Source organism: Pogoniulus pusillus, chromosome 23, assembly GCF_015220805.1.
Source record: "Pogoniulus pusillus isolate bPogPus1 chromosome 23, bPogPus1.pri, whole genome shotgun sequence".
Lineage (NCBI taxonomy): Eukaryota > Metazoa > Chordata > Aves > Piciformes > Lybiidae > Pogoniulus > Pogoniulus pusillus.
The window spans coordinates 15,506,861-15,526,099 of NC_087286.1; the positions used below are offsets into that span (position 1 = coordinate 15,506,861).

Consider the following 19,239-nt stretch of genomic DNA (forward strand, 5'->3'; position numbering starts at 1 on the left):
ACGTAACACTTCAGGGGAGGAAAAGTGTAAAGTTTCCTGACAAATTAGTATCAAGAAGGCAGGGTCAAGAGAAAAAGTGTTGATCTGAAACTCGAGGCTGGTTCAGAGAAAGCTGCACCTGATGTGTTGAAGGCTGAAGTAACAAAAGACATGAAGCAGTTTTAAAAGCATCTGTAGGTAGCAGAGAAATTAATACAAGGTTCTACATAAAAAGAACAAGAGTAGAACTTGGAATGACAAAGTATGCAGGAAGTACAAAAATACCATCTGTTCCTTAATAACGTTTCTGTTTGATTGAAGTGAAAACAGAAGCTACTTCCTTGTTCATTTGTAGGTGAAAAAAAAAACAACTAATCTGCTGAGTAGCAAGTAGATGGGACAGCTGCTTCCAGGTTGGCATGGCCATAACTTTCACCTAGGGGTTGAAAAAAAAAATGGGCCAGTAGTGGTGGTGAATAAAGGATTGAGGAGGAAATGTTTCATCCTGGGAAAGGAGGACAGCATCGTTAGCGTGAGTCAGTTAGCCTAGAATTAATTGCAGGCAAAATAAAGGAGACTTACCCCATAATAATAATAAATTAAAGGGTTGGAATATGAGTAATTGAAGTGGTTTAGGTAGAGTATATCCCACTTTACCAAATCACAGCCTTGATTGATGATGGCACAGATTGGTCACACAATTTTCAGGAAGATTCCCTTTGGCTTTAATTGCTGAATGTCAGCTGTGGAGCGCCTAATGGCAGGTTGATTTTTCTGAGCTATCCAGTTCTCAGCAAGTTATTAACACATCACAAATGGAGAATTTCCTTCTGTGGAGTCCTGCAGGAGCTGGTGTTCAGTCTTAGGCAACTGAAGAAGCAAAGCCTCCTGTCAGCTGCCTGCAAATAAATGTATGAAACCACAGATCACGTCTCCACTCTCTGCATCATAAATCGTGTGGTAGTTTGAGCCATGGCTGCCTGAGTTGTTTGTGACTGGAGGAACAGCTGCTGTTGGAAAACAACCAGATACAACTAGGAGCAGAGACTGTGGGGCATGCTTGTGGAAAGTTGGGGCCACGCTGGGAGCATCCAGCCAAAGGGCAGGATCCTGTGCGGGCTGTGCTTGGTGTCTGGAAGGTGAGCAGCACATCTCCTTGCACGGTGTGCCTGGGAGGTGAGCAGCACATCTCCTTGCACGGTGTGCCTGGGAGGTGAGCAGCACATCTCCTTGCACGGTGTGCCTGGGAGGTGAGCAGCACATCTCCTTGCACGGTGTGCCTGGAAGGTGAGCAGCACATCTCCTTGCACGGTGTGCCTGGAAGGTGAGCAGCACCTCTCCTTGCACGGTCTAGCTCTGTTGTTCCCCAGGCCAGCGGCTGTGTGTGCTCTTCTTTTCAGCAGGACTCCGTTGCCCTGCAGTCGTGCTTTTTGTGGGCTGGAATGCTGCCGGATAGCTTGGAACTGCAGTTCTGCTGCTGCCCTGGAGGTGGTTCTCTCCAACTACCCGATGATGCGGTTTGTGCTGCATGGGCAGGAACCTGCGGACCTGCAGCTTCGCTCTGTGCCACCCGGGCTTTCTTAGCAGATAAGTGACCGGTTGTGTGGGTAAGGTGCTGATGTGTGGTGAGATGAACGGAAGTGTGTCTGGTAGAACATCTGGCACTGGGTGAACCCAAGGAGCAAGGCTTTAGTGGTGCAAACGCTTGGCTCTCCGATACTGCGCTTTGTGCATCCTGCTTCATGTCTCTTCCTCCCCACCCTTCTCTTCTCCCACTCTAAAGACTGGCGACAGGAGATGGTAATTGCCCCCATCCAGATTCCTCACTGGATCTCTGTGTTTCCTCACATATCCAGAAAGGAGCCTGCAGCATGGATGTGTCAGGTGGGAGAGGCAAGAGGAGATGGTTGCTGAACCTGCTCAGCTTTTCTTTTTTGTTTCCCACGCAAGGATGGGGTCACTTTTCCACTGCTTATTTCCCCACATTCCACTCCTGTGAAGCTGCCCTGGCACCTGTGCAGGATGTCACACATGAGGTCACTCTGCATGCTTAGCAAAGGTCAGCTCTGTGCCCTGCTCATACAGGGATGCTCTAGTGGATGAGGTGAGATCCAGACTAAGACTCTGCCACCTGGGGAGGTGGAGTGGTCACAAGAAACTCTACACTCAAGGATAACCCAGAAGTACTCAGCTTGCAGTACAAAGCAAACTGTACCACCACCGCAGGCACTGTCAAAGTGTCTTAGGACTGCCTTGTAACTTTGTCTTTGCCCAGGTTTGCCTACATCCTTGCAAGTCTCCAGCGAGTTCTTGGACATATTGCACATCCCTGGCCCCATGTCAGTCTGCCTGATGTGTTCTTAGCAACCTTATTTTGCTCTCTTCCGCCGTGGTCCACTCTCCAGATTCCTCAAAAAGAACACTATGGTGTGACAAACTGAATCGAGGTGTTCATAAAAATATTAGTAGTGCTGTCTGCTGTTTTCCCTTTTGTAAGAGAGCAGGGACTTGAGAATGTGCTCTTCTCTCACAGAGTGAGGGGCTTGAGGCAGTGCATCTCTCTGGTGTGTGAGGAGTGGGGCAGGTTGGAGGTTTGGGGCCAGTGGAGGCTGGCACCAGAATGTAGACCTGTATATATTTCTCCTCCTGTGGTGCTGTCCCTTGGCAGTAGTGCTGCCAGGTGGCCACCCTGGTGCATCATTAGACACTGTTCCAAATGGCACATGCAGGAATGGTTCAGCACTCAGAGGAAAATGAGCTGGTGATGGATAGCTCTGGTGATGGCAAAGCTGTTAAAATATGAACCTCTGAAGTTCAGCCAAGGTTCCAGCAAGAGACTCTCAAGGTTCTGTGCAAAGCTGATGGTGTGAGGGGATGGTGCTGGTCTGTGTCACTTTCTGTGTCTGGTGTGGTCTGAGGTAGGCTATTGTCTGGGTAATGGTAGCTGAGTCCTATGAGAACTTGTGGTAGGCCAGAATCTCTGCCGGGAGAATGGGACATGAGTGATGGTCAAAGGTCAGACAGATGTTTCCTCATGAGCACACGCTGCCGTCTGAGGGTCTATTCTCCCTGATGCTGCCAGCACTGTAGTGGGACTGAGGGTCTGTGGAATCCTTGGAGCTCTATCTGCATCTGTGTTCTCCCCAGCAAAGCCTGCTGCAGATTGTTTTCTTGGTTGCTGTCTTTCCTTGTACTCTGTTCACTTTGGAGCCTCGGATATAGTCACCAATAAAGCTGTTTCCTTCATGTCCCCTGCTCAGGACTGGGGATGTATTCAGAAGTGAACTATATTAAAAAGTGATATCCATAATTTCTGGGGCCATATAAAAATGGGAGTAGAAGACATCCTTGTTCTAATGTCCTCTCCTGCTGCCAGGCACAGAGGGAGACTGGAAGCCCCAGGGAGGTGTTTGGTGTTACAGAGCTGCAGGACAGGACTGTTAGAGCCCCAGGGACTGCCTCGTGGTGCTTCTGGTTCTGAGAAGTCCAGGAGAATGCAGAGTGGCTGTGAGCGGTCCAGAGGACAGAAGTGGGATGAGGACAAAAAGTGTGTTCTGACAGAAGTGAAGTCTACAGAGCACTGGTCTCAGGACAGTTACCTAGAGCTGCCCTGCCTGATTTCCAGGTGGGAAGAGGGTGCTTGGTGTGGCCCCGGCAGGGAGTGGGGCCGGAGCAGAGGCTGCCACGGGCAGAGTGGCCCCCTGAGCAATGGCTGCTGCAGGCCACACGCCGTTTTCCCATTAGCGAGTGTTTAGTTCAGCGTTTTAAATAATTGTGTCCTCGGAATGATATTTAAAATCCATTTGGGAGGCAATGAGGCGGGAAAGTGCCTGTGCCATTGTGATGACGCTGCGCGGGCCGCGCCGCACATGCATATTACAAACTCGTTACAGGCTCGTTTACACGCGCGCTGCTCGCTCCCCGCACTGCCTCTCTCTCATGCTCCTAATGTTTCTCCCCCACCACGGCTGCTTCTGCTTGGCACTGGGGACACATCTACTCGGTAAGGCAGGCCTGGTGTCATCTGCAGCAAGAGGAGCAGGGACCATGGTCACAACGGTTGGGTGCTGGCCTTGGCATGGGGCGTTCTTGGTGATGGGACTGTCTCCTAGGTCCTGCCCTTCGCTTGTTCTCCATGCTCAGTCAGAACACCGCTCACTTTCCGCAAGCCTTTGCGCTCATCCTGTTGCAGGCTCCAGCCGCTGCAGCCCCAGGCCCTTGCACTTGTCCTGTTGCAGGCTCCAGGCCCTGCAGCCCTGGGACTTTCAGCTGCCATGCTCCAGGCACAGCTGAGAGGAGAGCTGCAGCACTAGTGCCAGGTGACCATGAAGATGAATGCCAGCGTGGGCTCTTGAATGGTCACTGGAAACTGCTTGAGCTGAAAAGACCAGACATAAAAAAGCAGGTGGAGCAGCTTCAGCACTGGGTCCTTGAGTGCTGGTCAATGGCTGAATGGAAGGGTGGCCTTGCTGTTGCCCCTCTGTCCCCATTTCTCTGACTGCTGCATGGGCACCCTTCGCTGTCCTCCCATCTCATGATAAATGGAAATCCTATGCGGTAGCACAAAGGTCCTGGTACCAATTTGTCCTTGGCATGTTTGCCTTGGTGGCATGAGCAGTACTCAGTATTATGCCCTTGTCCTTTCTCCCTTCTGATCATGTTCAGCCTCCTAGCTGTGGCTTTGCTTGTTGCCACCTTGTGCCCACATGTTAGTGAGGTGAGGATTAAGCCCCCAGGTTAATTGCACACTGAATTCTGACATCTCTGTCCCTTTTGCAGTGACCTTACTGGCTGCTCTCCTAGGCAGGAAATGTGTGGCTCCAGCATGCTTCACTTGGAAAACACTGCTGAGTGGGTCTGAGGGCAGGTGCAAAGCTGGAGTAGAGGCAGAAGTTGCCAAATCAGAGTAGGAAAGGCAGGGTATAAAACACAAGGTCAGGCTATGGCTGAGCCAGCAAGCATTCTCAGGATGCAGAATTCCCCCATTTCACTGTGGGTGAGTCAGTCTGCAATGTGTCTGGGAAAGATGGTGGGAAGACCTCTGCTTTCAGTCCCTTACAACTTCTGACACCGCTTCGGCTGCAGGCCCTTCTGTGAGTGCCCCCAGCGAGCCCAGCTCTTTATTTCCATGTGAGAGCACAATGCAGAGCAGAGGCTTTGCATAGCAAACAAGCAAGCACGTGGAGAGTGTTCCAAGCTTGGTTGCCTGCTCTCCCTCTCCTGTGCCTAGTGTGTGCTAGTGATTGCAACCAGCAGCTGCAAATGAGCTCCTGGGAGGAGAGGAGGTGGTGGAGGGGAGCTGCCAAGCAGGACTATTTATACTGGGTGAGTCAGGACTGTGCCTGAGTCCAGCCAGGCACTGTGGAACTGGAACCCAGGAGCAAAGGACATACCCTTGGATAGGAGGCTCTGGCCTGCAGCAGCTTGTTTACTGCAAGGATCAGCCTTCTCCTGGGCGTCCCTGGTGATGGACTGCTCCTTCCCCTTCAGCCCTGCCACACGGCACTCACTGCAGCTGGACCAGGAGCAGTGGGATCACTCGAAGCGCTCTCAGCATGCAAGGCCCTGGTGCCACCGTGGTGGGCACAGCCTGAGCAGTGTGGGCCAGGGATGCCAGGACAGCCGCTTGGAGCCACTGGAGTGTCGGGACCTGCTGGTCCAGAATGCACTCTTCACTGGGGACCTGGAGATGGTGCAGAAGTTCTTCCCCAAGAATGCAGCCATCAACCTCATCATTGAGGCCAGGGGCAATGAGCTGCGCTGGACTAGCAGGAAGCGTGGTGCGTGTTCAGGGCTGGGACATGGGGGGCAGGAAGTGCCCAGGATGGGGACCGGAGAAAGAGCATCTGAAAGGTGTTGAGAGAACTCCCAGGGTAGTGGAAGAGGGATCTGGGAAGAAAGATTTTTGGATGAGGCAAGAGAATTCCAAGGATGTAGAACTACAGCCAGGTAGTAGGCTTGTTGAAGATGTCCAGAAACAGATCTACTTGGAAGTGGTGACAGCAGGGCCCTTGGAAGGGCTGTTGGAGATTGCTCGAATTAGATGTGAAAAGTGAGAGATGGAGGGACTGCTGGGGTGAGAAGGCATTGAGTGGCATAAGGATGCTTGTTCTGCTTTATGTCTTAAGTTGTATCTGCTACTATGCACACTAGGAAGAGACAAATGGACAGGGTGGGCTTGTGGTTGGGGAAGATTTACTGAGTTTTGTGAGTTGTACAGCCCAGGGTTTGAGTTCTTAGTCTGCTTAGGGATAAAGGCAAAAAAACCCACTGCCAAACTCATCAGGGTACAGAACTAAACCCAAAGCAAACCTTCACACTACCTGAGCCTTTGGTCATGCCTTTCAGTAGTGTGCAGGGGCAGTTTCTTAACACTGAACCAGCTGGTGACCTTAGAAGTAGTTTCTGGTGACCCAGTCTTTCCCAGGTCAGCCTTACTGATATTTTAAGAAGCCCAGAGGAAGTGTAAGTGGTATGGTCTTACTGACACCTAGCTCACACAGGCTTTGCCTCCCTGGCAATGCCTTTGTGTTTGGGAACCTCAGGCTCTCTTTGGGTACCTGTGTGTGTCTTTGGGGAAACTGAGGGTCCTGTCAGGTGAGGAAGTCTGCTGTGTGCTTCCCTCTTTTCACCCTTTCATATGTGACATTCTAGCTAGACAAGGTGGTGAAGTCTGCACAGACAGCATGCTGGAGACTCTGGGTAGGGAACCTGGTCACTATTTTTCATTACTGAAGAGGATGAAGTTCCCTGTCTTACACTCTTCTCCAGTCCTCTAGCTAACTGTTGCTTGGTGGTCTGTTTGGGTCACTTACCTGGTCTTGATTTGAACAATTCCACAATTCCACACTACAAAATTAAACTAAACCTCCCTAGTCTTCTGAGCAGCTGGATGCCTTCTTTAGATCATATGGCCTGAACAAAATGCACACAATGCAATGTGAGCAAAGTGTTCTGTGACCAAGGCAGGGGCAGAGGGGGCTTATACCACCAAGAGGGGACAGGTGAAATACCACCTTGGGTGAAAGGACTGCAGTGAGGAACTCCCAGTGATGTGATGGCAAAGGGACTGCCATTTATCTGCAAGAGTAGATTTCAAGGAAGAGCAGGAAGTGGTATAAAGTCTAATTACCTTTCATGTCTGTTTTCCATCCTTGTACCTATTTCTACCTCTCCTTTGACTTTAAGTTTTGATTAAAAGCTCTCCTGTGGCTCGTTTGAAAAACTGTCTAGAGCCAAGGGCTCTGGTGGATCTAGCACATGTGTGTGTGGTGCTGGAGATGTGCAAGGAGCCAGCAGCTGGGCAAAGATGTGCAGTGGGGACTTGTGGGAAGCAGTGCTTTGTGGTCTGGGCAGAAGCTGGGTGACAGCAGGACAGCTGGACATGAAACCACTTCCCTCTGTGTTTTCTTAGTGGTGTCCTGTCTCTGTTTCGACCCTCTCTTCACAGCTAGGGGATGCAGAGATACTGCTGCTTGAGAGGAGTGTCCTTAGCAGCCTCTTGGCCCTAACATTTGGTCACAAGGTTTCCCAGAATAGAGCAGCTGAGACCTGAGCTGTCCCCAAGCTGGGCCAAGCAGTGACATGACATCTGCCCTCCCCATGAGCCCCCCTAGAGTAGGCAGCCTGTCACCAGCCAAAGCACAGGGCACTGGTGCGCCTGCACCCGCAGCTCAGAGCCTGGCTGGGGAAGGCAGCAGCAGGTTGTGCGCTGGTTTTTGTGGAGGGTTTGCTGCACCATGGGCAGCATCACAGGCAGAGGAGACAAGAGCCAGGAGCCCATCCGCACACGGAAAGTGGATGGCCCTGGCCAAACCTACTGGCAGGCCCTGCTGAGTGGCGATCAAGAGATTGTGGCTGAAATCCTCAGCGAGCCTCAGAACAACCTGAGTCCCAGTGCTGTGTTTGACACCAGCGACCTGGAGGAGTGGAAGAACTACCGCTTCAACATCCGCGGGCTGAGTAAGCAGCGGGCAGCCGAGCAGCGCCTGCCAGCCTGCTGCTGCTGCTGCTGCTGCTGCTGCTGCTGCTGCTGCTGCTGCTGCTGCTGCTGCTGCAGGGCGGTGCTGCGCTGGCACTGTCGTGGCTGCTGGCTGCCTCACGGCTCAGCCGTGAGGGTGGCACTGAGAGCACTGCCATGTGGTCGAGTTCCCCTGTGCTGCTTGTGGGAGGTTGTGCATGTCTCTGGGAGCATGAGCAGTGTCTGGGGTACCTGGGCCTTCTAGCTGGGGTGGTGCCAGTGCTTGGAACCTGCTTGGGCTCCCAGGCTGAGTGAAGGAGAGTTCAGCTACAGGTGGCTGTCCTTCTGTGACCGGCCCTGTAGCCTGGCTCTCTGTGCCTGCTTTCAGTGCAGCCTTTGGGCTGCTGGTTCTCTGGGGGTTGTGCTGGGTAAGGAATTGTCACAGCCCTGTGTTAGGTCCTTGAGATGGTTCAGTTTGAACCTGGTCCTGGGAAACACAGTTGATTATGTGCTGCTTCTGTGAGAAAGGTGAGAGAGATGTTGAGCATGTCATGCAGTCTGGGTCCTGGTCCTCTAGCTCAGCCTGTATGAGTAGCAAGAACCACACTTCAAGGAGCCCTTTTCCTGTAACTGCTGCAGGCTGCTTGCCAGCAGACTGCACCAACTCAGCAATGGTTCCAACTGGGTCAGCATCTTTGAAAGTTGGCATGTTTCAGCCTCTCACTCTCTCCTAGGTCCTAGATGTCCCATTTCTGCTAAAATATGCTTGCCTACACCAAGATCAGGGCTTGTCTGAATCTCCTGTGTGCCTGGCAGCCCGACCAGCACCTCTTTATGTCTAATTCCTTGCATTCATAGTGCCTTCCCCAGCCGCCGTGCTACTCTCAGTCCTCTGTATGTGTGCCCCAGGCTCCTGTCAGCACAAGCCCTGCACTGAACGTGGGAGCTGCGAGTGCAGAGCACGTTCTGGGGCACAACCCCTGCTCCATGGCTCCTGTTCCTCTGACCTCTCTGCCAGCATGGATCTGCAATTGAAGAGTCACCCTCGGGGCTCGGCTCTGGCAGGGAGGGGACTGGTAGGATGGGGCAGTGCCCTGAGGGGAACCCCGAGTTTCTGAGAGTGGGATGATGTGCAGCGGGTACCCTGGGGCCATGGCAGGCCTTGCTCCGGTGCTCTTTCTGCTGGCTCCCTAAGGTCTCGCTGTCCTGCAGGGATCTGGTCGCTGAGCTACGAGCAGGAGCTGACCACACCGCTGCACATCACGGCCAGCCGGGGCTACACCGCCTGCCTGCGGCTGCTGCTGCTGCGCGGCGCTGCCGTCGACTTCGCTCCCGGGGGCCGCACGGCTTTGCACGAAGCCTGCAGCGCCGCCAGCGCCGACTGCCTGCGGCTGCTGCTCGCTTTCGGCGCCAACCCTCAGGCCGTCTCGGAGGATGGATACCAGCCCCTGCACCTCTGCAGGAGTCCAGACTCCATCGAGTGAGTGCTTCCTGGGGGACATGAGGGCGTGTCTCCTCCCCCACGCTGCGTGGAAGGGATCTCTGCAGGCAGGCTGGTGCTGCCTGTTCTTGGACCAGGATCAGCTCTGAAGTCCAGATGATGACTGCAGGAATCCAATCCTCAGCTGATGGAGCAGAGCTTGGTGCTGCTGTCCAGTCAGCGGTGCAGAGCTGATGATGCCCACTGCACAGCTCAGGGCCCGTGATGTGCAGGCAGAGCTCCGCGGGTATGTGGGAGCAGGGTGGGCAAGGCAACACTTTAGTGACAGTCTGTGCAAAGCTAGCTGGAGGTAGGGTGACACTTCTCTGCTCACCACTCATCCGAGCTTAAAGCCACAGCTCCGGGGCGTGAGGAGCGGGGGCTTCTGGACTCCTGGGGGAAATGGAAGCCACGGGATTGTACAGATGTGGCGGGGGGTGGGGATGGGAGTGTGGAAATAGGATGGGAGCTGGAGAGGAGAGCCTGTCACGGAGCCGTCTTGCCCCACAGGTGTGTCCAGCAGCTGCTGCAGCACGGTGCCTGTGTGAACAGCCGCAGCGAGGAGGAAGGCGACACAGCACTGCACATAGCAGCACGGCACGGCTTAGCGGAGCACGTCCGGCTGCTCCTGCGCCGCGGGGCAGAGCTGGAGGCAGAGAACCAGGAGGGGCAGACGCCGCTGAACGCTGCCTGCGCTCAGCCCCATCAGCCCCAGGACATGGACCGTTACTACCAGGTCTGCCAGCTGCTGGTGGAGAGCGGCGCCAGCATCAATGCTGCAGACAAGGACCGTCAGCACCCGCTCCACCTGGCCTGCAAGAACTCCAATGCTCGAGTCGTGGAGTTACTGCTGGCCCGGGGTGCAAATGTGAACGTCATGAACTACAGTGGAAGCATGGCTCTGCACAATGTCCTGCAAACAGCACCCTACAAGCTGGAGCACCGTCCAGAGCTCGTGGTGCAAGCCTTGCTCAACTACGGCGCTGTCCGCGTCTGGCCTGGCTCCCTCCTCAAGGTCTGGGGCTCACAACTCTGCAGGAGTGTGGTGGGAAAAGAGGGCTCTGAGTGTGAGGGCCCCAGACAGAGCAATCTTCTGTCACAGTGGGGCTTGGTTTGTGCCAGTCTGCTTGCCCATCTCTGCCCAGGGGCCAGAGAGGGACAACTGGCTTAGTAAGTTTTCTGCTGCAGTAGTTTCCCCTGTAGGATTCATCTGCTCTATCTGCTCTGTGGTGTGGACAGTAGTTGCCTGGTTTCTGTAACCATTTGCCCCAGAAAGTGTTGGGCTTTTTCCTCTCGGTGATGTCTTTTCCCTTTGGGACGTACCCTCCGGTTCATGCTGTCTTGGCAAGACATCAGCGATGAAAGGGTTAATTTCCTGTCTTAATTCCTGAGCAGTGCAATAATTACCCAGCCCGGAGATCAGCAGATTGCTCTCCCCTTTGGGAAAATACAGGAAAATCAACAATTAACACTAATTAATCTCCTATTAACGCCAGATAATGAGGATCACTAGTACAGCCGGAATAGGCTCTGACAGCTACTGCTGGCCTGGGCCGTAGGGAGTGGGAGCCAGGAGCTGGGGGCTCTGCCTCTGCATGGCAGTGGGTGGGTGGGTGAGGTGTGCTCTGCAGCCGCACTGACAGTGCAGGAGGCACAGCGTGAGTGGGTTGCTTGCACCTGCATAGATGTGCAACACACCAGAGATGTGTTGCACAAAGCATGGGTGATGTCTTCTGGGGCTCTGCGTAGCAACTGGCATGGTGGGCACCCACTGCAGGCACAGATAGGACTGTCTCTGTGGCCCAGTGCTGAATGGGCACCGTGCACCCCTGAGATCCCTATTGTAGCTCTCCAGAGGCATGGCTTGCTGTGGTCTCACTGCTCACAAAGCAGATCCAATCCTTTGCCCAGAACAGCTTGTGCTCCAACTGGGGAAGTGTGGGGAAAGGAGCCTAGCACAAAGCAGTACTGGCAGCAGTGAGGTAGGTGAAGGAGGTTTGCATGCCAGCCATATGTGTTAGTCTCTGCATGTAAGGAGAGGCTGTGGGGACCTAGTAGTGCTGAACACAATCAGCTGGGTATGGGCTCAGTCACTCTCTTTGCAGGAGCTGTGCTCTGGCAGTTCTCTCATCAGTGGGTTCGAACTCCTGGGGCAGCATGAAGTGAGGACATTAGTTCTCTAGGTTTACTGAGGCAGGTTTTTGGGAGAAGGAAGTGGGGCTTGCAGGGCCTTGCCCAGCTGCTCTCTCCCTGGCACAGGTGCTGCGGTACTGCCATACCTGCCCACGAGTCATCGAGGCCCTGATGAACAGCTACAGCCACGTGCGTGTCTCTGAGGACTGGGTGGAAGCGGTGCCAGCCGAGGTTGTGCAGGTGAGGGAGCGTGTGCTGGCAGCTGGGACACTGCAGCACGGTGCCAGCAGAGGTTTTGGGCTGAAGAGGGCTGGATCGATTTGCAGGGCACAGGGATGGTGCTGGGGGGCACGGGGAGGATGCACCATAGCTATTAAGGTAAAGGGATGTCTATCTGCTGCTCCCAGTGTGGTACCTTCAGCTTCACCTGCCTCTGGCATCCTCTCCTCTCTCTCTTTCTAGAAACACTCCCGTTTCTACCAGTCACTGTTCTCCCTGGAGCACAGACCTCGCTCTCTGCAGCACCTGGCTCGCTGCACACTCAGGACCTTCCTGGAGGGCCGGTTGCTTCTGGTCCTTCCTCAGCTGCACCTGCCTAAGGCTTTGCACCAGTTCCTGCTGCTCAGCTTTGAGGATGTTCTCTACTAAGGGCTGCATTTCCAGTCCTCTTGTGCCCTTCTGTGCAGATGTTCCATCTCTGCTCCTGCAGTCTATCTCTCCAGCTCCCGCTTTCCTCTTGCACACCTCCTGCCAGTCCACATCAGCTTCCCAAGCCAAACCTGTCACCGTGTCCCTGCCCCAGCCAGCTTTGTGCTTGGCCTCCAACATCTACGTTGGAGCACTCCATTTACCTACACCAGTCAGGACAAAGTCCAGAAAGCAAGATGTGGGGATTAGGACATTTTGTGGGATACAAAGCAAACACACTCCTCTGGATTACAGGCTTAGCGGTAGGATATGAATCTTCCTATCCAAAATCTACGAAGTGTAACCTGAACCAAGCATCTAGGGTGCTCTGAGCATTGTTGGGATCCTGTCTTTAGTCAAGTTGTTTACAGTTTGTGCCCAAAGGTGTTTGGAATAAACCCAGGTCTTTCTTTATACCTGCCAGAGTACAGCTTCTGCCTTGCCTTGAAGACAGTCATGACAGTAGTGACTGTGGTCTCAGACCTATCCATTCATCTGCTGCTCAGGGGACACAGGGAAACATCTGCTGGGTGTAGGACAGAGGTCTCCCAAAGAAACACTCCTCACACAGGTACAGTGCCTGAGGATAGGTGGACCTGCAGGCTGAGGCAGAGCAGCCAGTCCTGAGGACTTTGACATGGAATCACGTCCCAATAACTCCAGTGCACTGGGCACAAAGCAGCCAGCATTTACCAGAGCACAGTGCAGGGCCATGGGCTGCTGGACTACACCACACTAGCCAAGGGAAAGACAAATGTGAGGTCCTGTGATTTCAAGGCATAGTTATAAAGAAATCCAAGCACTTACCACCCTTCAAAGACTTGCTGTAAGTTAACTCCACTGCTGCTTGTGACTCAGTGCCTGAACTGCTGCTGGCTGGCAGAAGGTGCATGAGGGCAGCACTGCAGGTCACTCCTCTTAGTGCACTGGTCTCTCAAGGCCTCAGTATCCACATCAGCAACCAAACCCTGGAATGCACAGACCTGAAAGGAGAGAAGTTTAACAGATCCAGTGCTTCTGTCTCGTTCTGCCTGTCTGGGGACACAGGGTGTAGCTCTGCTCCTTCAGTTCTCACCAGTGTAGGCAGCTGTACCAGGCAGCAAGGCTGGAATGACAAGGTGAGGTTCCAGGTGCCATTCTTAAAGCCCTCACAGCAGTGATGCACCACAGCAAATGCTGGGAGGGTACAGCAGGAATGTGGTTGCAGCCTTACCAGAGGTGGCAGGATGCCTGCTGTGGCAGCCAGTGCATGTAAGTGCTGCTGCAGCATAGAGGTAGGTGGTTTGCCTCAGAAAGGTTCAGCAATGTGCTCTGTAACATCCCTGGGCAGAGAGGTGAGGAGTTGGCTCCAGGTGACCTACCAAGAGTACCTGCCAAAGAGGGAAGAAGTAAGCAGGGAATTCAAAGCTTTTAAAGCAGCTGGGATAAAACCTGTGCTTTGGCCATGGATCAGTAGTACAGCTCCCTTGAACCAGCACAGGAACCTGGCCTGAAGTCCTCACCTTCCTGCTGGCTGAGCTAGGTGGTCTTCACAGGGGGATCTGCTTATAGTGTTCTGATTACCACTTCAGAGTGTTCATTTTCAGCCAGATCATGTCTGTAACTAGAGAAGGATCAGCGAAAATAGGGCCTGTCCCTTTTGGTGGCACAGTCTGGAACTGCCTTAGCCTGGCTGGATCTTTCTGGTGGGAAGGCAGTTTGCAGAGCAGTTTGTGTGGAGTTGCTTTACTGATTCTCTTGTACTTCAGCCACGTGGACGGTCGTGGAACTGAAATTCAGTCAAGTGTGCTCAGCTGCTAGGTCCTTAAGGAGAGGGAAGGGTGGAGCTGGATGTTTTACTTCATTTTGTAACTGTTTTGTGTAGTCCTCAGACTGAAACCACCCCTCAGGTCTGGCTGATTGATTTGCTGCTTCTGAAGATCTGCATTTGCACGATGAGGGCAGCTTGGGTAGGTGGAGGTGAGCCTACAATGTTTTGTTCCTGCAAACCTAGGAGCATGTGGGGCCACTGCACACATGGGCATCAAGATCTTGGCACTGCCAGTTCTTCTTTGGGCACCAGCCATGATGAAAGACCCATGCAGGGACTGCAGGGGCATTGCCAAGGTTACTCCTTGAGCTACCAGGATCCCAGTGAGAGCAGGAGGGCTGAGGTCAGGCTGAAAGGGGCAAAGCCATCCCTGGGCACACATTATCACAGACTAGATTTCGTCTGTACTCCTGCTGGCATTGTAGGGCAGGATTTCATCGTGTGTGTAAGGGTAGCACTGAGGAACATGAGGCTAGCAGGAGAAGGAGAACCCCTTTTACAGCTTGACTGATTTAGCTGAAGAAATGGAGCAAAAAAAGTCCCTTTCAGAGCTGGATCAGAAGAGTTCATGCTGTATGTTGAACTAACTGCTCTGTGGCTTCTTGAACATTCACATGAACATGTTCAGAGGCTGACAAGACATTGAGTTGCTTTTTTTTCCTCTTCCCCAGTTATGTTAAGTTCCCCAGTGTGCCATGATTTGTTATAGAGAAAAAAACTCAATGGTTCAGTGAACTCATTAGCCAATTAAATACTCTTGGATGTAAGTTATCCTCCTGCAGATGATAAAAATTGTTGCTTAAATAGTTTCTCTTTAGCGTCTTCCTTAATTACTGATGGAATCGAAAGTGGTTTGTTACCACTGCAAAATACAAGCATTAGCCATTGTGTCAAACCCAGAGCAGAAATGGTTGGAGGGTTCTTGGGTTTTCTTTACACAGAAACTTGTGCCTGCATAACTTAACCCGGGGCAGATGCCCAGTGACTGCCATCCTTTGGATTCTCTGCTTCTGGGGTATCCTGCTCTGGGGTCCACTTTTCAAAACACCCGAGAAAGGGCAGAGGGACCAGAGAGCACCATAAATGGGTTATGAGTTGCCAGTGGATCTTGGCAGCCCAACACTGGGAGGGGGGTGGCTGGACACTCTGTGGTTGATCCTTGGACACCAGTGTGCAGTTGCAGACACCTATATTTTGGTCTCAGATTGACAGGGCAGGAAGGCTGGCAGCACTTTCACAAAGTACTATGGGCACAGGCTAAGCTCAGCCTCCATCGCCCTGCTGGCACCCAGCACCGGTCAGGCTGTGCCATGCCAGGCTCCCTGAGACCATCTGCGGAGCACTGCCAGCATTGCCAGCTATTCTGAGGGGCACTCAGCAGCAAAGCTGCATCCAGTGGCTGGAAAGGGAAGCTGCACAAACACAGATTAGAAACGAGACACGTTTTTAATAGCGAGGGTGATTAATCTACTAGATAATTGCATCTTAGAATAGCTCATCGTGGTGGATGTACATTCCTCATCTTCCTATCTCTGGGAAATTCACCCTAGCCCAGCCCAGAATCCATCCTGCATGGTGCTCAGCCCGGTCCCAAAGAGATCAGACTGCTTAATTACAGTGATCTATGATCAGTAGTGATGCTTAATTACACATCTGTGACCCACAGTCCTGCCACCCTGCCATGCTGCTCTGCCTCTGGCCCCTGTCACCCCTAGGACTGCCCCAGGGTGTTCAAACAGTTTCATTTCCCTGTCCACTTCACTGATACCTCACAGACAGTTCTAGCTCTGCATTGGTTTCCCTCTTCCTTTAACCAGTGGTTTGTACAGGTTCTGTTGGCTCCCTTGCTTTGGATTTTCTGCCTGTGGTGACTGCAGAGATAGACATTCTGAAATAAATGGTGATGCTGCTTTATAACTTTATTTACATATTTGCTTTCACTCCATTTCCTTCAAAAGCTTTAGCTTGGAGACTGCAGCTGTTTGGAGGCACGGAGCATGTTTCACCTTGGGAATGGGCAGTGTTTGGTGTTGCCAGGATGTGACACACAAAGACAAACTCCATCCTTTCACCAGTCCACAAATATGTCAGGAGCTCACGGGTTGCCCCATGACCTTCACAGCCATCCCATCTGAGAAGGCACTTCAGGGGTCTTGGATCATGGTGGTAAGAGCCTCAGTGGTTGCCCCAGCCCCACACAGTGACGCAGCCACAGGCAGAGCTCTGCTGAACTCACTCCAGGGCCTGCCTTGGTGCTTCTAGTATTCACTCTTAGGAGCAGGACTGCTAATGCTTTCCACACTTTGTTCCACCCAGATGCTCTGAAGCAGATGCTGATGCTCCAGACGTCCCTGCTCTGCAGATGGAACCCAGGGGAACACAGCCCGTTGGTACAAGGGGCCCTCAGCCCCTGCTCCATTCCTCAGCTCATCACCAGATGTCAGCAATGCTGCTCACATCCACACCATCCCACCCACCTCCCTGCTCCCAACTGCAAGGCTGTCTCTTGGGCTACTGGGCCACATACACTCAGGCTAAACATGAACACATCTTTGATAGCAGCCTGTGATGGCTTAAATTTGCTCCTATGCCTGGCTTCAGCTCCTGGAAAATACTACAGCAAGCAACCAAACAAATTATAAGTGCCTGGACACATGAAAAGTTCAGACCAATCTTCCTTCCTTCTGCATCAGGCTGAAGGGCCTATGGAAAGGGGACAGACGGAGCAGGTGTCAAGTGTCTGAAATGTCTTAGCTTCATTGTTTTTCACTTCAAGCTCTCAGAAGAAAAATTAGGGAAGATAATGCAGGGTCAGCTATCATTACACGAGCACAGAAGTAGTCAGAAGGCCCTCATCAGAGTCAGTTACCAGTAGTCAAATTGTGGCGACACATCATGGGAGTTACCTGGAGGTCTGTCCTGCATCTGTCACTCTTCTAGAGCTATTAAAGGCTTGCTTTAAAGAAGAGACATGAGGCAGACACTGCAATGGTTGGGGCTGCAGTCCCAGCTGTTGAAGCAGTTGGTGTCTTAGGTGGTCTGTATGCTCTCAGCAAACCCACCAGCTTTCAGCCACCAACTTTCAGTAAGCACTCCTCTGCCAACACCGTGCAGGAGCTGTGCTCCTGTCCTCTGTGTGTGCCCAGTGAGCAAACTGTAGGTCCTGCTGGGATACCTTTGTGGCTGGGAAGAAAGCTTCTGCTTGCAAGTCTGGGAAAACAAGTGGGTTTCAGATCAGGAAGACCTATCTCAGGGGCAGCTTCTAGGGACTGCAGAGGTTGGTATACTTGATGGGCCACCGTCACTGCTGGCCTTGTGCAAGGCTGATCAAAATGAAGGGGCTGTGCTGTAGCTTCAGAAAGCTACCTCTAGCCTCAAGTCCTAGGATGGACCACTTTTGGGTTTTCCTCTCTTTAAAGTTTTTCCTATTTCAGAAGTTGTGGCTTAGAAGTAGCCTTTTTTTCTGCTCTGAGATCATGTCTGCAGCAAAAATTTGCTCCTGGTAATGCCCTGTCTACTACTACTGAATAGCTGTGGCTTTGACAGGACTAGTTCTGAAATACCTTCTCCAGGCATGACATGTCTCCTCAGCTGCTGCAGACAGTAGTAGCAAGCTGTAAAGAGAGTCATATGGGGCAGCTTGACAGTGGTGTGAAAGCCTGTGAGATTATCTGCAGAGGCCATCTGGAACCAAGTTTCCAGGTGCTCCTTGTGTCCAGGTCCCCTGCTGGAGCAGGACTTGGACATTAGCTCAGCTCAGGCTGAGATGCCCACAGAGCCTAAAAGCTCAGGCTGGGTTTTTTGTTTTGCACCACTTCATGAGTACAGCCTGGTAGCAGAGCCCAGCTTCTGTCAACACAACCTCACAGCCAACCCATTCTCTAGACTCTCCAAACTTGTGAGTAAATAATTTTGCAGCATTACCCTTGCTTTTAATATGTTGAGTAGCTATATTGCAGGCAGGAATGCCTAGAGGCTGTGACTAGATGTAGTCCTGTTGTGCTAGATTCTGTGTCGAGATGGTAAGTGGAGCAGGTAGAGGCATAAAGTTCAGGCTGCATAGCAGTTTCCATTAGACAGAGCTGCTTTCATTTGCCAGCCAGTTATTAAACCTTAGCTGCTGCCGTTGTGGTTTGCCATGCTGAGTGCCCGTTTCAGGCTGAGCTTTTCCTGTTACAGCTACTGCTAAAGTTAATTGGCCTCTACATAGCCAACACCCTGCGCATCAAGAGTATGCTCCAGACCCCCCACCTTGGAGAAGCAGCTTGCAGTGCAGGAAGGAGGGCTGGTTCAGGTGGTTTTTCTGTCGCCCAGGAGCACAGGCACCAGCTTCTGAGGATCCTATTTTGCAGGCACCAAGCAAGGGCACTTTAAGAAGCTGATAGTTTTCTTCCAGGAAGCCTCTATCTATGCTGAGCAGTTTGAAGTTGTGTCAGATCCTCTGTGCTGACCCGAGGGATCATGCAACTTCTTCAGCATGGGCACCATGTCCAAAGGGTCAGGCGTCAAGCACAACACCTTCCAGCCTTGCCTGCTGACTCCAGAGATGCAGACAGACTTCTGTGCTCACATGGCTGCAGCAGAGAACAGAGAACAGGAAGAAGCTTCAGCAGTACTAACGTGGAAAACAAACAAGAAGAAAGATGGGAAGTAAAGGCAGGCTGAAGAAGGAGGTGGTGCAGGAAGTGATCCAGGCTGGTCTGTACCTGCTTAAGGGCACTGCTTGCAGGGGCCGCATTCAGTACTCAAGGCTGAGTCTGGTGAGACACAGGACTGAATGCTGATGGAGCTATGACCCTGAAACCCCAACACAGAAGGGAGAGAGCAAGTCTCCTCCTGAGATGCCTTTTTAGCTCAGTGTCTGCTAATGTATCCAGCAAGGTCCTGGGAGGTCACTCAGGACCACAGCCAGGAGCACAGAGAGACCAAGAGCTTCACAAATCACGCCTGCCGTCACCATTTCTCATGCGGCTGGTGTTGGATGGTGCATCTTCAGACGTGTTACGGGGACACAGCAGCTGCTTGCCGGGAGGGATGGAGCCAAATAAAAGGGGATAAAGTGGCTCCCCACAGAGCAGGCGTGTGGGGAGGCAAAAACGCCCAAGGAGCGAACTGAACAGCGGAGGTCTGAGCCTCAAGTGGAAGCCATGGAAACTGCATTGCCACTAGACACAGAATCGGCCAAGATTA

General features: G+C 52.5%; 1 protein-coding gene across 1 annotated transcript; it reads left to right on the forward strand.

The window, feature by feature from the left end:
- The first annotated feature begins 5,294 nt into the window (after positions 1 to 5,294).
- ASB10 (ankyrin repeat and SOCS box containing 10) lies at positions 5,295 to 14,984 on the forward strand. The gene is made up of 5 exons (XM_064162949.1): positions 5,295 to 5,759; positions 9,152 to 9,419; positions 9,930 to 10,434; positions 11,679 to 11,792; positions 12,015 to 14,984. The coding sequence occupies exons 1-5, from the start codon at positions 5,447 to 5,449 to the stop codon at positions 12,198 to 12,200; spliced, it is 1,386 nt and encodes a 461-aa protein (XP_064019019.1). The 5' UTR covers positions 5,295 to 5,446; the 3' UTR covers positions 12,201 to 14,984.
- The last annotated feature ends 4,255 nt before the right edge of the window (positions 14,985 to 19,239 follow it).

What these genes read in the sequence shown, in the direction of transcription:
- ASB10 (XM_064162949.1), top strand. Translation starts at nt 5,447, where the DNA reads ATGGACTGCTCCTTCCCCTTCAGCCCTGCCACACGGCACTCACTGCAG. An exon ending in CTGGACTAGCAGGAAGCGTG is followed by an intron (nt 5,760 to 9,151) that starts GTGCGTGTTCAG and finishes GCTGTCCTGCAG; the next exon opens with GGATCTGGTCGCTGAGCTAC. An exon ending in GGCCTGGCTCCCTCCTCAAG is followed by an intron (nt 10,435 to 11,678) that starts GTCTGGGGCTCA and finishes TCCCTGGCACAG; the next exon opens with GTGCTGCGGTACTGCCATAC.